The sequence below is a fragment of the Haliotis rubra genome, unplaced genomic scaffold (assembly GCF_003918875.1).
Source record: "Haliotis rubra isolate DU_JTF1 unplaced genomic scaffold, ASM391887v1 Scf1018, whole genome shotgun sequence".
In the NCBI taxonomy this organism is placed as follows: domain Eukaryota; kingdom Metazoa; phylum Mollusca; class Gastropoda; order Lepetellida; family Haliotidae; genus Haliotis; species Haliotis rubra.
The window spans coordinates 136,362-157,124 of NW_025764913.1; the positions used below are offsets into that span (position 1 = coordinate 136,362).

The 20,763-nt window shown below is 40.2% G+C and overlaps 1 protein-coding gene across 1 annotated transcript; it reads right to left on the bottom strand.

Moving 5' to 3' along the window:
- Positions 1-18,626: 18,626 nt before the first annotated feature.
- On the bottom strand, positions 18,627-20,009 carry LOC124269822 (P2Y purinoceptor 1-like). Its single transcript, XM_046704859.1, is given in 2 exon segments — positions 18,627-19,426; positions 19,428-20,009. Coding segments are annotated over 2 exon segments (1,191 nt in total). The 5' UTR covers positions 19,926-20,009; the 3' UTR covers positions 18,627-18,733.
- Between the last annotated feature and the right edge of the window lie 754 nt (positions 20,010-20,763).

The window sequence follows — 20,763 nt, forward strand, 5'->3', positions numbered from 1 at the left end:
GTAAATGTACCTGTTTCCCTAAAAACGGTATTTACAAAATATACACGCAAGCATACAAACAGAAAAAAAAACGCAAAAAAAGACAAATCTTTGCTTCAATCATCAGATCAGGTATATGTACATATCATGTTCACATTCAGCATGATTGAGTAATTAGGGCATGGGACAGAATCTCCCAAATGTGCTGTTTGTCATTAATTTTCTTTCCGATTTGGTCTAGAAACCACAATGAGAATGATGCAGACTGAAAGTAGTTCCAGTGAAGATTCAGTTTTATATTCTATAAAGGCTATATTAACATATTACATAATAATAACTGTTTATTTGACCAATTAACCAAGTGTGTTATTATTCCTCTAAGAAAATCGTTAATTCTACATACTTGCCTTTACATATTCATGCACAAAGGGAAATACATAATAAAGGGAAATATTTATGTACATTGTATTTCGTTATGGGTAAAGCATTTTACATCAGATGTTTGACAGTTCCCATTTGGTTTTCTGTTGAATTTGCTTGACCGCTTGGTTTGGTTACGATAGAACTAGTACAGCAGTGTGCAGAGAGCACAGTTCACACGGGACTTTAGCTATCAAACCATATCAACAATTGATTATTGTTACAGCTCCGAAAGCGACAATATTTACACACAAGAATACTTGTCTGAGATGACCTAGTCACAGATAACAAGAAGTGTATAGGGCAAAGAGTTGACGGAATCCATTTCGGAAATAGATATTCGCGTTACGTATTATGTCATCCACATCCCCTTTTGCTTTGAACATGCATTGCAAATCGATTAATATTTCTGTCCAATAACCAGATGAGTCTCTCTCTCTCTCTCTCTCTCTCTCTCTCTCTCTCTCTCTCTCTCTCTCTCTCTCTCTCTCTCTCTCTCTCTCTCTCTCTCTCTCTCTCTCTCTCTCTCTCTCTCTCTCTCTCTCTCTCTCTCTTACTCGCTCACTCTCAATACCTCTCCCTCCAGCGTAAAAAGAAAGGCCATTACGTACCCGGTGATACGCTGCTCTAGGGTAGCGCTTCTTCCGACATTTGAGTCAAGGCCTTGTACGCACATTCGGGAGCGCGTGTTCTATACCCCTGAGATGTTCTATACCAATGATATTGGTCTCACTGCGCATGCCCATCTAACACACAGTTACGCGGGCCATGACAAACCAGATAAGGTGTGATACTTTGGCTTTGTTTGAGATTTTCAATCCCCGCTTCTAGCAGCTACAGTCACTAATGTAGTGTCTGCATTGAGGCAGAAGTAGTTGTAAACACTGTCGGTCGATGAGAGGTCACGAGCGAGGTGGCTGTGTTTCGAAAGTCAGACGTAGTGGCTGTTTTTCTGAATGAAAATAAAATAAAACTTCACCTGTAGATGCGACTGGAAGTGATAACAAATAGAGTATCGTTGCCCCGTGGCTCGGAGTAAAATACGACCCGTGTATGATGAATAAACGTGAGTACCAAGTTGGAATATCACGTCCATTTATTTTCACCCACTTGTTTCAGAGGCTGTCCTTCATTCTCATATTTGAAGTTTGAGCTGAATCTAGTTCTTAGATTACGTGGACCCAAGTTCCAGCCAAGGTAGGAGATTCTGTGAGGTGTCTTTGAGGGAGAAAGATGTCTTTGTGACGTCCGTCCTTCTAATAGGCCTTCGTTCTTGGAGAACATTCATCTCGCTGATTCAGACACAGACATGTCCGCTTGGAATGGCCTCAAGAACAACTTCTTGGACTTAATTAGAGTATTTGCACTGACAGAACACATACTCGTGCGTTCCAGTAGTACAGGTCAGCCGAAAGGTTTCAGACTTAAAACACTGCTTAACAAGACTGTTATAAATGTAGGTCAATAATGGTCTACAATCAAATGGATGAACGACCGATCTCATCAGGAAATCGAAACTATGGCAATTGTTTTTCCAGGAATGGCATTCCCGACATTATGGCGACACTGTTACCAAGACTTTCAGTCTCTGCTTTCCACACTCGGTTTACCTAAGGCAATTTTAACATGTTGTCTCGAATGACTTAGACTTCATGAATATACATATATTAATGTGTAATATAGTGCATGTAATTTATGTTTTAATGCAGAGCTTTGGACTCTGTCTTTGAGTTTGCTTGTATTACCGATATTTGTTGGGGTTTTTTGTTAAATTCAACAGCAGTTGTTTGCACCACAGAAGAACAATCTTGAACGATTATGAAGAATACAGCGATTAGGGCAACGTTTGTGTAAAGTATTCAAAATATAATTCAGTGGAGCGAAATATAGGCCTTTAAAGATATATGTATGGTATCACTTTAAGTATATTCTGTAATATGAAGGTAGAGCTGTGAAAGGTCTACCTTATTATGCGTAGGTAGAGCAGTGATCGGTCTATAGTATTTCCGGTCGGATTTCCTTTTCCGATTCACACTATTAATAGTATGAACGAAATAGACACACTATGTTTGCATTTGCCTAAGCAATTATTTTCAAATTACCTGATTTGGTGCAGTAGGACTGGAATCTATAGATTCGTGGAATTGTATTTGCAACTGCTTGGTAACTAATTTTGGTACGGTAACAGTAGAGTTTGTCAGATTAGCATTAACCGACGGCGCGTCAAGAACATTACTTATCTGGGTACGAACGACCCTGAATTCCATGATGCAAATGAGAGTAGCATCCAATGACGATGGCAATGTGAAAGAAATGTGACTGTGGACCTGACGTTCGTGTTTAGCTACACTGTGCATGTTCTGAAATGGATTTGTCAAGTGTGATAAGCTGGTGTGAGAATGTGCCTGTGCTGTTACACTGTAGTAATATCCGGGGATTTGTTTGTGGGGTTTCTTAGCCCTTGGAAGGGAGCAGTGCTTTCAAAGTGACATACCAAATTCCCCTCCAACCTCAGCCAAACCCTAATGTTGGTGGTTAATAAGGGGTTCAAACAACATGGTCATGGATGTACCTCTTATAAGCAGTTTTAATAATGTCTTTTGTACAATGTCTGATATACTTAGGACATATTATCACTTGTCCTGTTATGAACGTATATCATTTGTATTTAAAAAATATGCCTTTGTTAACTCTGACAGAAACCCAACCTAAAACAGAACTATAAACATCTAGAAATGTAACAAGTGTTATTGTGTGCTGTCATCACTGTTCTTCACCTCCCTAAGATCAACTGTTTGTGCCTTCTGGCATTCTTCTCTAATCTTCCAACGCGTGATCCAGTCGCGCAATTGTTTGTGACATGTGTTGACGCTGACACGTATATCATAGATACGCCATCGGCAAGACTTTGACGATTGAATTATGTGAAGGAAGTGAAAAATTACACGAGTTATGTGTGGTGCAGCGTTGTCATTCTGAAACAACTCTGTCGCTTGATACTCGCATGAAGGTGGCGTTGAAGAATTTGGTCAATGTACCGATGTCAAATTCAACAACAAAGCCAGACTTCCGTGTGTGGGATATGACAGTCCACACAATCATACTTCCACCTCCGAATCTGTAGACCTGTCGAACACAATTCATGTGTGTTCCATCTAGGCGTTGGAGACAAAATCAGAAATGATCATTGAACCCTACCTGTCGCAGAGCCCATGCCTGTTCGGTGTTGCTTCATCACAAACGTTGTCGCCGGTAAAAACATCTGAATACTTTACCAATTTACGAACGATCATGGGGTTTTAACGATCCAATGGACGCAAAATGGCCCTCTGGTGTATGTGGAAATGGCAAACTGGGTCTCTCCAGTTGTAAGACGTCTCATGCCGATGTGGGCATTGGCGTACACCTAAGACCCAATTTCGATTTCCCACATGGGTACAATATATTAAGCCCATTTATGGTATTGCTGGATATTGCTGGAATATTGCTAAAAGTGGCAGAAAACTTGTATGTGCATGCTGCTTTTAAATTCTATGACATTTACGCCTTATACCAATTGCTGCCGAATGCTACAAAGTTTTAAAAGGTTGTGTTTGTGCACTACAGCAGTTAGCAAATATGGATTTATATTGTGTAGAATGCAAGTAAATTCAGATTTAACGTTCTAATTCTCTTTATGCGTTTCTTCTTTAAAGAAAGTAAGTGAAAACCACCTAAACCAAGATAATTCATGTACATGTGAATATCAGAAGCTTCCTGTGCAAGACTGGTGGATAGGGTTAAAGGTGCTCCTGTGTCATAAGTCTGAGAACTCACCTTTGCTGTAACAAATATGAAATAACTGCAAAAAGAGTAAACTGTTATCATTTCCGTTATACTCAGCATGGACATCGTCACTTTCTCCGACCTTTCTATCTACAACATTGATTAATCTGGTCTTACTCTATACCCAGAAAGACGAAGAGAAGCACTCGTTCGTCAAAACAAGGTATATATCCTGCAGTGCTTGGTAGCAGCAGCACGTCGTAGGCGGAGATGAAAGACCTGGAGGTAGCGATCTTGAGCTTGACCTTCATAGAGTTTTGTATAATCTTCCAGAGAAACTCTTTTCACCAGAGACATATTCTTTGGTAACCTTGTTTTGACACATGTGGGTATCTAGTTACATGCTTGCAACGATGCCTCTGACGCTGATACTTATAAACACACACTATGTAAATAATTCTCATGATAATCTGAACGGTAACATTCATTTGTGCCTACTTTGCGCACCGAGAGCCACAGTAAACTCGGTGCGCCTAGTGGCAGCAAGAGTTGTATACTCCCCAGGGAGTTGAGATCGATAATACGATGTGACGTAGAGATTGACATCGAATGATCGAGGGAAACAAATACCAGCGCCTTGAGCAAGCACTAGTTGCATGGATTTGTGTGCTATATAAATATCCTATAATCATGTGAAACTTGTTTTAAAATACCACTGATGTAGCTATAAGATAACTCGTAGTGGCAAGTTCGGCCAGACATTGATACTACGAGTATACCCGTGGTGGCAGTCAACGTGTTAAACCTCATGGACCTTTGAGCTAAATAAAAAAATGACACAAAACATGAATTTACTCATATGTGTCCGCCATGCTAGAAATCTTTGAACTCTCTTGTCTAGGTGACTCTTGAAACCAATAACAACATTTCATAATTTCTAAACAAATAAAGGAACAAAGGAAAATTCAAGTGTTCCTTTATTATTTTCTATTTTTCATCGCCAGCTTTGAATAGCACTGTGGTGATGAAAACTGGAAATTATGGCAACATAAACAGTTGCTGAAATCGAAACGATTACTCCTGAAAAATGGTTCAAACAAAGGTGATGATATAATTTTCAAAGGCATAATTGTTTTTGTGAGGAAATGATACTCCAACATGTGAAATGGGGATAAACATGACTGGTTATTGCACATTCCAAGTGTTAATTGAAACCAGATACGACCTCCTGCTTTTTTGTAATTATATAAACGCCTGAAAACAAACGCTTTTTTCAACATCACAGAGAGGGAGAGAGAAAAGATCGGATGGTCATTAAAAATAAAGAACGTCAACTTGAGGCTTGTCTATTTCAGTTTATTTCACAAGGGTTTCCACTTTTGAGATCAGATCTTGGTACATGTGTACATGGGACAATTGACCTGACCACTATTTGACCTGTCTACAAGTCAGTTTTGTACGTGGTATGCTTTTTCGCTGTTGTCGTCGCCACTAAACATCTCCTCACACATTACTTCACTTAAATTGCTAAAACTCGACAGATGTTTTCAAGAGGTTCCAATGTCATGTTTAATGTGGCAGCCACCGGTGTCCCTGGAGTCTAAGACGTGACAATTCGTTCTGGCACATCAACAGTGCCAGAATCCTATGCTGCTTGTCCCCAACCCGGAATGACACCGCTCTGTTACACTGGCCTGTGATCATCATAATTGTAGACGAAGGTTTCACCAACGTGACAAACGTCCACCTGATGTACCTTCCTCCCATCAGTTTCCCTGACATATGATGGTGGAAGGTTGATATCTGAAACACTAATAACGTTAACTTGTGTGTATTTGACTACAAGTGTGTGGTGTTAGCCGTCATTTGTCATTGCGGCTTGCTGGTTGACGCCCCAAGAGAATCCAAGCTACATTATTGCTTATATAATCATAATAAGTATATTCTATTCATGGTCTTTCTGTTTGTTTAAATATGTATATGTAAAGAATTGTATACCGGTACTTTTCTCGGAAAGGGGAGTGAGTGAGTTAACAGTTATAGTCAAATGGGCAATATTGCAGGCATTTGGTTACTAAAACAGGTCATACGTAATAACAGATAATGTTATAATGTTAACTCCGTCGACAAAGGACAGGCACACGACTAGCAAAGGGAGGAAACGATTAGAGACTCACGGAAGACAAGACACTCTGTCCCGGATTTCCGATCACAGTCTTGGTCGACGCCAACTAGGGTCAGGTAAATCTTGGCTGTACTTACTGTAACATCCATGTTTTATTTTCGATTCCGAATGGCCTAAGTTTAAAAACATGACGTCCACAAGTATCAATACAATGCCTACCGAGTGTTGTCTACTTGACACTCGTCTGTATGATCCAGTTTCACTGTATGATCAATTTAGTCTATTTCCACACATGTGCTGACAGGGACGTGAGATAACGTTAAGTCATAACACATTAGGCATACCCGCTGATAATGTACGTCCTCCCAAAGGGGAGGAAACCTTTTCTCATTTTATTCTGGCTCCAGTGTGAGCCTTTCAGAAGATAGATGGCCGGCCGTTAACGAGATCATTTAAGTAATAAGCATTGCCTTCTGAAATATGACTAACGTGAAAGCGATGGCGACCGGTTAATCTACATCCCGATATAGCGACCGCTAGCACCTTCTGGTCTGCGCCCATCTGCCCCACAGCCACCGATGTTAAATAGCTAACAATTGCCAGATACCACTGGCTGTGGCAGGTGCTGGAGCATAAGGTCAACTGTCTGTCTGATCACCTCTCATTTACGGCGGCATTTGTACTGGCAATACAAGTTAATCCATCCTTGATTAAGAACGACGTCTTCTGCCAACAGGAACCGTCGAGCGGACAGAAACAAAGTGAATATTACACTGCTAGGATACAATCATTTATTGTGAAACCTCACTGTGGTTTGAATGTATTTACGGTTGGCATGATAGTTACGTTCGCGCCTATGCGTCCCGCCAATGTGCCAGACAATATGAACATTGATTACAATCAGTTTTATGTTCATCGTCCACACGTCACGGTGTTGTATGCACTACGTTCCTCACCCGCACGTAACTATATTATAGCTGACCTAACAACCGGTAAAAGCAAAGATCTTGAGAAGACATATGGAAAGTCAGGTTTTATCTTTCAAATCGTAATGTTTTTCATTTGGCAGTCAGTGTCCTAGCCACGTGGCCGCCTGCTCTAGGAGGCATTGCGTCAACAGAATTGATCTCCATGCATCGTGTGTATTCACGGGAACGTAATGTTCAGAAGACACTGACATAGGTTTCGATGCACTGTTTATCTGTATCTCTCTATCAGGACGATCAACAGGCTTATCTCATTTTTATTTAATACTTTAACCAAGCTTCGAAATTATGCATGCACTAATGGATTTAAGAAAAAGCTTTATGTCGCAGAAGAAGGAACCGTGAATTCCTATCCTCGTTGGAAATATGCTACGTGAATTCATGCTATTCGACGTACCAATTCGGTTTCACACTTTATCTTCATGTTTGAAATTACAAAGGCAATCCCCTGTTTCTATCATATTATATCATCGATATAGTTACTACATAAAAAGAAAATGGTTCCACTTACAAAAGTCAAAATGATTCCATTTATCCAGTTCTTTGTCTAGTGACTGTGTATTGTACGAAAGGATCAGGGTGTACCTGTATGACTATCAAATGTACGGCGCTGTAGCTCATCTGATCAAACACTTAATATTTTTGAAACGTCAAGGAAGGCACCATAAACAAGAAAGATGTGACGATACTTTCGATGGAAATTGTAGTTGCTTGATTACTTAAAATTGCAAAAAATAGAATCACAATGAGTTACACAATATATCATCGTTCAGAGAAACATGTATGCCTAAAATTCCGCTTCTCAATTTGACATTTTCAAAAGACATATTCAGAGAGAAAGGAAATGTATTTCGCGAGAACTTACAAGCAAAATCCAAACCAAGGTCTCAATATATTGTGATGTGAAGAAGAGAACGTGTTTTGAGTCCAACCACCAACTATACATATAACATATAGCAGAATACGTTATTGAGTCATTAAGTGTCATTTAAATTTTCATTTCCTGATAAAATAATAATATTTCAACCTCATATCAGAGTTATTTGAATGATTCATTAGACTTATACATGTGCACTATATATCAGTTGGGACACAAAATGAGTCATCGCTATGCAATGGCGGCGGTGGGGTAGCCCAGTAGTAAAAGCGTTCACGCCGAAGACCCGGGTTCGGTTCTCCTAATGGGTACAATGTGTGAAGCCACGCAAAAGTAAACTCACTTAATATTCCATAATGGGTCATTAACATCGTATCGTACAATGGGTTGTACTTGCAGCTGAAAGTCCTAATGATACACTTGTCGCTGTATTGTACTGATCATTCCATGGTCATTACTGAGGCACTCAGTCAGACATGTAAACCGTTTGTGCGCGTCTCTTCACTAATGTACTAATGCACTCATAAGCTGGATTTAAATATCAGGCTTGTTTGCAACTTCCCTATTAGAGACCTACAAATAAAACATGTGCTCGTCAGCTCAGTTATTCGTGAATATGTGCTGTGTTCATGACACATAAAGCTGCATTCGACACCAAAAACGTATATTTTCATGCGTGAAAGAATGGAAGTAGGATGAAAATCGACGCCCCCGTAACAGTCGATTTCAGAAATCCCTAGCGCCTTAATGATAAAGTGGACTTGCATGCACTTTGACAGAAAGAAGATACTTTCACAAAAACACGTGTTCATTAGCTTCTAATGGCACTGGTTGTGTTTTGCCCAGGTTATACAATTACTCTTTTCCGTATTACGTCACTCCATTCCTGCTAAACCACGGTTCTCACAATTACATTAAAAAAATATACATTTAGTAAAGAAACTATACATTGGTATTGAGAATACAAATATAATACAAAGGTAGTGTATGGTAATGATTTCTTTGGTCAGTGAAATGGGCTTCTTTCAAATGAATTGCCTGCAGTATATATAACAGGATAAGAATTGTACGCCATGTGACCAACCCACGATAGATTGGAGGGTTGTTTCCAGCTGCAACTGTATGTTCAGCCCCATGATTGATTTACGTTGGTATATGATATGCAATAAACAGTCCTTTGTGTTTAAGTCCAGCGTCTGTACTTGAGGATCATTCACAGTGTGCAAAGAAAAATCATGAATGCAACCGTTTGTGTTGTACACCAACTGCAAGGCAGTGTTTTTGTACAAATACATATGCAATGAACAGTTCCACAAGGAAGCCCTACAGTTTGCCCTTAGTGCCGTTGGTGACGAAATAGTGGGCACAATTAAAGTCAACGTCTGTGTGGTATTCATGTAATTTAACAGCTGCTCGATATCGCCTGTTGCATCAGTTGTGTTCGACATCCGATTGTGTTAAGTGTACTGCATGAATTGTATTCTCATGGCTGTTATTTGAATTAACAAGATTGATTCAGTGATTGTCGAGACAAGTACAACATTTGGCTTTCCTTCTACATTAGCTCTGATCATCGGGATACAATTCTGTTGTTTTGGAGCAGGGTAAACACTTATTTGTGATCAGTCTTATTTATCCTGATTTCAAAAACATCCCGGTAAACGTACACACAGACATATGATGACTTGCAATTGTTCCCGTCATTTGGCGAAGAGCTCGGTTGTTTCGATAATCAGGGCTCCTAAACATACCGATAATTACTCAATCTTCTGAGAAGTAATTGTTCACAGAGAAGAATATCCTATCACTCGTTAATTAAATATCGGGTTGCGAGAGGAAATATCAGAAATGCGAGAAGCATCGATTTTGTGATGCGTTTGTGCCATTCATTTAGCGGTGTCTATTTTCTCATTCTCTCTGCATTTACGTCGCATTATGTTTATTGTCGAGATACTGACAACATTAAAATTGGTAAACGTGGTATGCCAAAATGTCAAGGAAAGATTGCATGACGCCCATACGTCTGTGCCTGAAGAACTAATTCCATATCCGATACTCCTGTAATCCTACGTAGTTACAATAGAGACGGAATAATCATATTTAATCATTAAATGTCATAATTAAGCTCTGTAACTTGTGATCAAAAGCCTACACTGGGTGATAAATATGCTAACATTGTATATAGGGATTTGGGAAGATACATGCGAACACATACGGTTCAACGAAATGTTTGGAAATGGTTTAGCTCCTCACTAAGCGTCTTGTTCAAAAGGCACACAATATGCGGGTCCATTTCAACCGCATGTGGGCATCTAACATACAGTATTTACTTTTTACCCTTGACTTTCGATACGTTAAGATACTGGTGCTAGTGGCTGTCAAGATCCTTCTCATAAAGGAAGGAATAAAGGTCTGAGAGAGGGTTGACCTAGCAATGCTTTAGGACAAACCAAAGTTGTGTAACATCCTGTAATGTGCCAATATTTTCAAAGACAATATAGTAAATATAAATATTCTATAAATGAACTTGACACAACCGTACTGGCAGGTACACCAGGCACTTTAGAAACAATATCTTTCTGAGTGATAAAGAAAAGCTACAGAAAGTGTTTTGTTGCCTGCTGAATATGCCTGTTATATTTCTGCCAAAACAGCTTCTGGAGCTAATTAGACAAAGAGGCGTTTTATTATACAGCTTTGAAGTATTATTTGTCAATGAATGAAACCTCGAGGCACTGTCAGTGATTAACATCCCAACAACTTCCACAAAAGCTATAGACTAATTAACAATTGATAATTAATTTGCTGAAAGGATGTACTTGATAACAATTGATAAAATCAAAAGCTAAACATGAATTATTTTTTTATTATCACCTACTGGACATGTATAGACACCCACGCGGAGAGAGATATAGGTATGTTCTGACTATTGCCCAAGGCACTCATGCTGGTCACATGCATCCTTATACTGAGCGACACAACGGCAACGACTTCAGTATCAATCGTGAACACCAGTCACCTGAATTGCTGTTTCGTAGACCTGGGTGCAGTTGTACAAAGCGATCGTGGTATTCCGGGGATCGTACTCCCATCATAAACTTACGATAGTCGTAGAGAAAAAGTTGTTTTGTGGTGTTATATTGACGACAGATTCCTTTGCAGTGACAGATGGCTCGGATGGAATACCCGGATGTAATGATCTTGATTTGCAGTCCTGGTGCTGCCAGATGGAGGGTTCTCGAGTGGATTCAGTGTGTTGATATCGATACTAAAGGCATTAAATGTTTTCTGCTAGATATGAAACTTCTGACTTGAAATACCATTAATATACTGAAGGACGAATAGAGAACAGTGTTTTAACGTTCGTATATGAATTCTAGGGACAGGCATGTGAGCAGGAATTTAAGAACCACGGTTGCTTCCGCAATGACTCAGAGTTCCACCGACTAAGTACCCTCGCACCAATGATAATGAGACACTGATTTATCTATTCCGGGCACATTCTGCAAGTAAAATTTGGAGTCATCTGTGCTATCTGATCTGTTTCATCGTGAATGTCTGCTCGTACTGGCAAACAAATTACAAGAATTTAGCCAAAATGTTGAACATTCCGGTATATCGATTATCTGATGTCTTTTCATGATGGTTAAAAAGTCAATTCCATCCATGTGAACTAGCCATAACAGGAACGACAAGTGAAAGCACCTTATTTGTTTCACCTTAAAAACATTGCATTTAGATTCAGAGTGACAAGACTTATCCATCGCACTATAAGTAGTCCAGTAGAGTTGCCTCCGCGCCTCCCAAAATCGTGTATGGCATATGGCAGCTCATTATAAAGCTGACTGTATGACGAGTATGGCGTGCTGTGGTGTATTAGCCCAAGGTGGTTCCATTTTAAGTAATTCAACGTCAATGTCACCACCCTATTATTTTGTGATTTGTTTTCGATTTAAATGTAAATATTTGTTTAAGGGGGATGAGTCATGGGTGGTAAAGGTGTTCAGTTAATGTTAAAGACTATATATGGTTATGCAAGGCTTAATGTTAGGAAATTGTAGAGCAATTGTAATTGAAGAGTCCAGTACTAAAGGTTCATGGTAGAAATTGGGAAAGGTTCCTTTGAAACAGAAGTCTGCTGCTGTCTGCTTTTGAAATGTCGATCACGTTGACAGTGTCAAATTACAGCCCATGTGTCTCGATGATGTACATTTGTATGCAGCTCTCGGGGCACTACCGAACGCTAGACCCGTGAAGGTCCGGGTTAGAATATTGATCTTCAGTAACCTATGCTTGTCGTTAGAGGCGACTAACGGGATCGGGTGGTCAGGCTCGCTGACTTGGTTGACATATGTCATCGGTTCCCAATTGCGCAGATCGATGCTCATGCTGTTGATCACTGGATTGTCTGGTCCAGACTCGATTATTTACAAACCGCCGCCATACAGCTGGAATATTGCTGAGTGCGGCGTATAACGAAACTTACTCACTCACTCACTCACCAAACGCTAACAGTACAACTTTGCTTAAAATGAACCCTAATTCCCACCCATACAGGGCGCTTTGGAGACAGACGTCCTTCATAATGTTGGTTGGATCTCTTCATAGGAGCAATGTGTGTCATTAATTGACCATTAATGTGTGTGTGTGCGTATGTGTGCGTGCGTGCGTGTGTGTGTTGCAACATGCCTACTGTACAATATGATAGTGCACTGAAAATAGTTAAGTCTGGCCTAGAGCATACAGTGATTGACATTGCATGCTACGATCCACGCCGAACGGGTACGATGACATGTTATAACCAGATTTCTTGCTAGGACCAGTGCTATCCTGGTGTGTCTACCGGGGTGGCCAACGTCTTACTGTGGCTCAGTGATTTTCTACAGGTCCGACATAAACTTAACACAGACCATTTGTAGTAGTGATTGACAATTTGCTTTTTAATTTGTCAGGTAATGAGACATGAAGTCGAAACCTGATTCGTAATGTACAATATACTGTGTTTTCTTTCACCCTCTATGGCTTGAAGTTACCTCGTGTTCAAGTCCCAGGTAATTGTAACTATGTACAAAAAGCGAATTCTAAAAGTGATCAGACCAATTTCCTATTAATATACTCTCCCAAAAAAGAAACGCATATAGGAATTTCAACTGTATTTTTATGTTTATTTTGAAACATCTTGTAGGCTTTATGAGTCAATAAAATATAGCGAAATTGCACACTGGGAATGCAGACTTATCCGTCTTTGGCACCAACTCGAGGAAAGTCAGTTTGAGTGTCACATGGAGACGTGTGGTGGCGCTGAAGTCAATACCTCGTGTGACCACCGTGGGCATCCAGAACTGCACGGCATCGCCTCGGCATCGAACGAATAAGTCTCAGAATCTCGTGTTGCCCAATCGCAGCCCACTCTGCCTGTAGTGCCTGTGCGAGTTGCTGAAGTGTCTGGGGCTGAGGGTTACGGCGTCGCACCCGTCTGTCCAGGGCATCCCACAGATGTTCGATCGGGTTTAAGTCCGGTGATCTTGAGGGCCAGGGGAGCACATTGATGTTGTGGTTCTGGAGGAAGTCTCTAGTATGACGTGCTGTGTTGGGCCTGGCATTGTCCTGTTGAAACAACTCCCTCTGGCGATCAATGATTGGAAGGAGGTGTGGGCGTAGGATTTCGTCACAGTACCGTTTAGCTGTCAGGTTTGCCCTGGATCATCACCAAATCACTTCTCCTACGGCAGGTGATCTCTCCCCACATCATAACACTGCCCCGGCCGAATCTGTCCACCTGGGGAACGCAAGCGTCGGCGAAACGTTCACGTCGACGTCTGTATACCCGCATTCTTCCATCGCGTCGTTCCAATAGAAATCGTGATTCATCACTGAACCAGATTCTACGCCAATTCGGTAGGTTCCAGGCCTGAACGTTGGTGCACCATTGAACTCGATGTCGACGATGTTGTTGTCGAAGCACAGGGCCAAAATAAGGTCTTCTGGCACGTAAACCAGCCTCTCTCAACCTGTTCCTGACGGTCTGTGCAGAAAGCCTCCTCAATCCGGGTATTTGTCGAGCGGTACTGGTCGCCGTAGCTGTTCGATGACGCAGGTGATGTACCCGGATGTAGCGATCTTGCGCCGCAGTGGTCGCTCGAGGTCGCCCACTACGAGGGGCATCTGCTACCGCATTCTGCCGGCGATATCTCTCCCAGAGCCGTGAAATGGTGCTTTGGTGAACATTCATGCGTCGGGCAACTGCACGTTGAGTCTGGCCAGCTTCAAGCAAACCAATGGCGATATGGCGGTTGGCTTCACTTAGACGTGGCATTTTGCGTTCGTCAACAATATGCTAAATACTGTGAATAATCGACAGACAGCGATCAACCTTTTATACCCATCATTGTGTATTCTGTGACACTACACGCCGAAATTGGAAATAATGCTGTTAAATACAGGTATTTTACGGATGGTGCGTTTTGTTGTGATATTTCAAAACATAAACACCATAGGACTCATAAACAGAGCAAAACCTTTTGTAAAATAAATCACGTTTTAATTCATTGCTACATGAAATTGCTATTTTCATGATGCGTTTCTTTTTTGGGAGACTATATATGTACAAATAAAGTCCAGTTAGTCATTCATGCTTTCAACATACCACACGTGGTTTATTTAGTCCTTTAACCTGTTAATGTTATGCTCGATATATTATCACTCAAAAGTATGTGCCAAATGTCAATGTCATTAGTATTTTCATTTATTTTCGTGTATGAATGTTTGTCCATATTACCCAGTGGGAAACGTTATTGCTGCTTGTAGGCTGCGATTTCCTATATCTATTCTGCCAGGGCGATTTTTATTCATATCTATTCAGCATCAATGGCATTGTTAGGCATGAAACACTTGTCATTTTCTATTTTTCGACCACTATTATCATATTTAGCACGGATGGCAGCAAAAGAATCAGGCGAGTAGACAATCCTGTCCAGTCCAAAGCAGTAGTAAGAATATATGGATGTAATCAGTATCTTGCACTCCCTCAGGAGTAGCTGAATCCAATGACTCTGAGTTATGAATCTTCTTGTTCCGGACCACATCGTTGATTTCCTGGCTGTGGGTATTGAGACTGCTTTGTACTTGTCGCTTATATCTGCATCAGAGTGGTAAGCATATTAGATGCACATTACAGCGTGGTTTCCTCACTCACTGGACACGCCCTCATATGACTACAATACAGTTCACAGTAACGTTAAAGTCCGCCACTCTGTTAAGAAATACATGCATCAGCTTCACAAATTACTAACAACAGAATTACTCAACAAAGTCAACTCCTGGCGTTAACTTGCAACAATACCTTTGAAAATGTAGATACTACGGTAGCAGTTGCCTTTATCATTAAAAAGCGAATAGATAATGAGAGTGGTGTGACTAACAAGTGAATGCTTTTGAACATAAAGTTGGCAATTGTATCGAAATAACATTTGAATGATAATACAGTAAAGCTATATGCCAAGTCTATTATCTCCATAACATCCGTGAAGATCTGGTTTAGAATTGCTCTCTCTAGCAACCCATGGTTATCATAGAAGGCGACCCGTTGGATCGGGTGGTCAGGCTCACTGACATGGTTGACAAATGTCATGGCCCAATTGCGTAGATCGATGCTCATAATAATCACTGGATTGTCTGGTCCAGACTCAACAAACAAACACATCAACTCCATACATGCTTTTGCAAACGTGTAGCAAACAAACAGTCAGATGTTGGAGAGAGCAGCAACAAAACGTAGCGCATACCTTCCCGATACTCCTGTAATAGATGGGAATATATAGCACAAAATTTAGGCTCTCTAGTGTAATTAGATAATGAGACAATGCATAAACCTTCCAGCCAAACATGGAATAAAGCCATAGACATATACTCTTCAACAGAAAAAACTTGACAGTGACACACAAGCTCATTCAGTGCATGCCACAGACGTTCGATTTGTGACAAATTCGGCGAACGGGCAAGCCAAGGTAATACGTTGTGATGCAATATCTTGGCTTGCGTTGTCATGCTCGGACAGTCCACCGTAGGTGTTGCACCGTCAGATATATGATGGTCCTCAGTTCATATGCCACAAGATGAGTGAGTGAGTGAGTATGATTTTACGCCGCTTTTAGCAATATTCCAGCAATATCACGGCGGGGGACACCAGAAATGGTACCACAGCAGACACTCCTCCAAGTAACGTGGGGGTCCCTGTTTCCTTCAGCCGGTTACTAAATGCATGGTGGAATATTCTACGTAGTTGCTGTATTTGTATTTGTTGTGTTTATTTTCGGAGATGACACACCCTGATGTATCGATATTGGGCAAAGGTGGTTACTCCAGGGGGACCTGACCTTGGCCTGTTATTAGCACTTTGAGTAGTGTTGTACGTTTCCGTAACGCAGAGATGGTGTGTGTGGGCACGTCACTTGAATTCTTGAAGTCTCCCTGCAGTAGTGAACCTGACTTCTTGGCGTTATTTGTGTCACCTTCAGTGTCGCCATGCGGTAAGTTTGAATTACTGCTGATGTGGCCTCGTATGCCAAACAACGGAGGCTTTGCATTCGCAGAACATCATGGTGTACAAGAGTGCTACTGTGCGTTTAAGGTGATCGAACGTGTTTCCTGCCCATATTGTTATCACCATTCACTCACTCAAGAAAGGCGACTCAAGAAAGGCGACTCAAGAAAGTCAAGCAAGTGATGACAACAACATTAGACTCTATGTCGAAACGTCGCATTTCACAATAAAAGAAGTTGTATATCCATAAAATTTGTCATCATTATTCATCAACAACTTCTAAAATGCCCATAAAAGAATTCACTCACTGCTTGATTTTCTGGACGATGTAATTGATTCTTTAACAATAATCATAGAGCATAACTTTAACTGTCGAGCTCCGATGTTAAAAGAGTTTCCATAATGACCGCATTTAAAAGTGATGTTTTCAGCAAAACATGCGACAATTTGGTTCGTTCAATATGTTCGGCATAAAACACAACACAACTACGATTCTTACTTTCAATCCTATTATTCACAGTCGTTTCCATCATCAGAAGGAATTCGAGGGAACAACATATTCAGGGCAAGAAAGTCTGAGTCGTACGTTTCATTACCATACCGCTAACGTATTGATTATATATGATCATCTGTAGACATTGCAAATTGGAAGCTAAAATGTTGTTTTTCTTTTGATATAACTTGCCATGGTGGGTTTTTTATTATTCTCGGTAGGGTTTGAATGGTAAATTGAATGGCATGGTTACATATAGGAACAAATGTTTATGAAGACATCAAGTGAAAGCAGGATTACACACCCAATATAAGTGTAGATACAACAAAGGTGGAGCCGCCATATATCAAGTGTGACCAGGGCCAGTGTAAACAAATGTTGGTGTCACTGTTCGGAACGCTTTTCCTTGTCCCTTACGTTTCCAGAGGAAACGATGTTTATCCGGCACTGACAGACTAATTGGTCTAATAGTATGCTGCCCAGCAACACGGTACTCATGGACCGGTATGTGTCTATTATATATCGCTGGCACTTTCCTGGTGTACTGATCTTCTCGTCAGCTTTCGTACTTACACGAAGCAGGACGAGATTGAGTGATTTACAGTGTTGCCTGATAATACTGTAGACTACAATGGCTTAAACAAGAACAGTTAGTGTTATTTAATATCGAAGTGTGGCATCCAGTAAAGAAAGTGAGTGAGTGAGTGAGTTAAGATTTTAAGTCACATCGGCAATATTTCAGCCATATCGTGACTAAAGCAAGTTGTAAATATATCAACAATTTAAGTGAAATTATAAATTCTGCCAACGAAGGACAGTAAAATAACTAGATTATCACAGATATATATGTAAAACTAGTAATTGAATCTAAAACATTTTAACTATAGGGGACAACACAATATAAAAATGGGCTATAGATCGCTAACAACTGAAGGTAGATCACCATACTAGGGACCATGGGGACTTACAGTACATTTGCTTCCTGCATGGGCCCTAGCTGGATTTACATCATCCCCTCAGCTGTTAGCAATTGAGATATATCTAACCATACATTAAAATTACACATATTCTACGATTAAAAAACGGAAAGTTGAAATTTACTTTGAATGTTTTGGGACTTACGTACCTTCTCAGGAGGACAATAATTTTACAGTACTTTAACCCCCCTCGAGGATACAGCCACTAACAATCTGTGTTACTAATTCAAACTTCCAATAATAAAATATATATCTATTTACAAATCACTTAACAGATCTAATTCTTTTAAAAATGCAATAATTAAATGAGAAGTAACATTATTAAAAAGATCCTTCATAGTGTTTACTTTGAAATAGTTATCCCTTGTGATGGAATATTCAATGCAGTAGTAAAGAAAGTGGCAGTTCATATATTTATTTGGCAGAAAATGTAAAAAGGAATATGTTTTGGTGTTTTTTTTGAGTACAATAGATATTAAATGTCTGTGTCCAAGTAATATATTTTGAGTGATACAGTGCTGAAGGTGTTACGTAAAACCTAAAGTATTTTTTCATATATATATATACATTCAAATATCGGTTTTCTTCAATCGACAAGATTGATTTTTGTCTGAAGGCATTGGTTCCATGTTTATCCGGTGTGCATCAGTTTCAGAGTGTGCAACGCCTTTCCGACAAGCTCGTTTGATTTTATCATATCCTCTCTTAAGCACTTCCAATGTTCGGCGGCGAAAGCTCCCAGAAAATGTTATATACACAATGAACTTGACTGCAAAGTTGATAATATACACAACATAAAACACTTGATTCCACTTAGCAATCTGAGGATTCTTTACCCCATGGATGGTCATTGCTGTTCTGAGTATCATAACAGGAAGATTACTCATTACTGTCAGGATAACGACGGGGAATACTATCTTCGTTACATGTGCCGAGGGTTGTGATCCTGTTCTTCCATTTTGATTCTGATGTGAAAATAATTCCACTGAAGCAGAAATGCGATACTCACAACCTCTGATTACAATAAGAGCTGTTAAGATGACGATGACTCCATAGGGAATTATTGCAATCACGAAAGTGTCAATTTTACTCAGATTTTCAAAATGAATCCGAAGTTCCTTCCAAGGCATGCATTGCAAAATGCCATAAATTTTATCGGGTCCAAAAAAGTACACAACATAAGAGTAACACGCCACAGCAACAACAGCCATGAAAGACATCACAAGTTTTGCTCTGAAGGGTGTACACATGGTGCTTTTTTTGCATAGGCCAGTAAACTCCTATAAACCGTTCCACTACAAGGGCTACTAGATACCAGATAGACAAAAACGTAAACACATAGTTGAGAAATGTCATGAACTGGCATAATCCATCTTGGATGATGATGGGCACCTTATAATATCCGTATAAGGGAGTGAGAAATGATGTCCACAAAAACCCAGTGTCTGTTATGGCAAGTGCTGCTAAATATTGAACTGACGATACCTTCTTCAAACGAGTTCGTGTAAATATCAGGTAAGCAAGCACATTCCCAAGTGTCCCTATGGTTAAGATTACAGGATATCCGTAGAACTGGAATTGGTAGAGTACGGCCAACATGGGATCCATGGTTGGCATCCTCCTGAATGTCTGTGTGGGTCTTCTGCTGGTACTAGTCAAGTTGACCCTGATCATGTCTTCAGAGACGTTTCCATTCACATAACCGAGTTTCTCAATATCCATTTCCAGCTCCATGGTCACAGACTCAGGTGTTAACGTCATACTGCTGAACGTCCAAGTTACTGATTGTCATATCACTTTTACGATGTAGTCAGGCAATGACGAGGTCACCTCGAAAATGATTACCGCTCCTGAGAATAGAGAAAAAGACAGCAGTTATGGCTTTCAGCTTGACGGAGAGAGCAAGTGATTTAAGATTTATGGTGACATCGGTGGTGTTGGAGTTATATCGTGAATAAAACAAGAACATAATACATAAGGTTAGATTATATAACCGACTTAGGACACCAAAGCAACTAGAAAATCACAGACGTACATTTAAGACTAGCATGTAACTTTAAAAATATTACACTTTACAAGACATCGCAATATAAAAACGGGCTATTGATCGCTAGTTTCTGAAGGTGAATCACTATACGACTTACAGTACTTTTGCTGGAATTACACCATCCCTTCAGTAGCTGACGATAATAAGCATCTTGAGCCAAAATAGAAATGACATGTATCTTACGTTTCAAAAATAACTTGATTAGCCTCCGGTGGAGATTAGCCTCGGATATATTTATAGGATATTACACCTGCTTCCACTTATTGTCACATCAATACCCGAGTGGAAACTTCCTCAGTGTGCCCGAGGTTACCGGTGCAGGTGTTGTTCGTCAGTCCTCTCAACATTGAAGGGAAGAATTTTGTTTTTACCTTTGCAGTTGCTGAATTGTATTGAATTTTTCATGTGGGAAAATGACCTTGCTGTGAAACCACATGCTAAGTTCTTCGGATATCCTTGTGAATTGTCACATTTCATTCACCAAAACAGATAATCAACTGCACATGTATATTTCAATACAATCTTTCAAATTCCTCGGCACGTTATCATAAC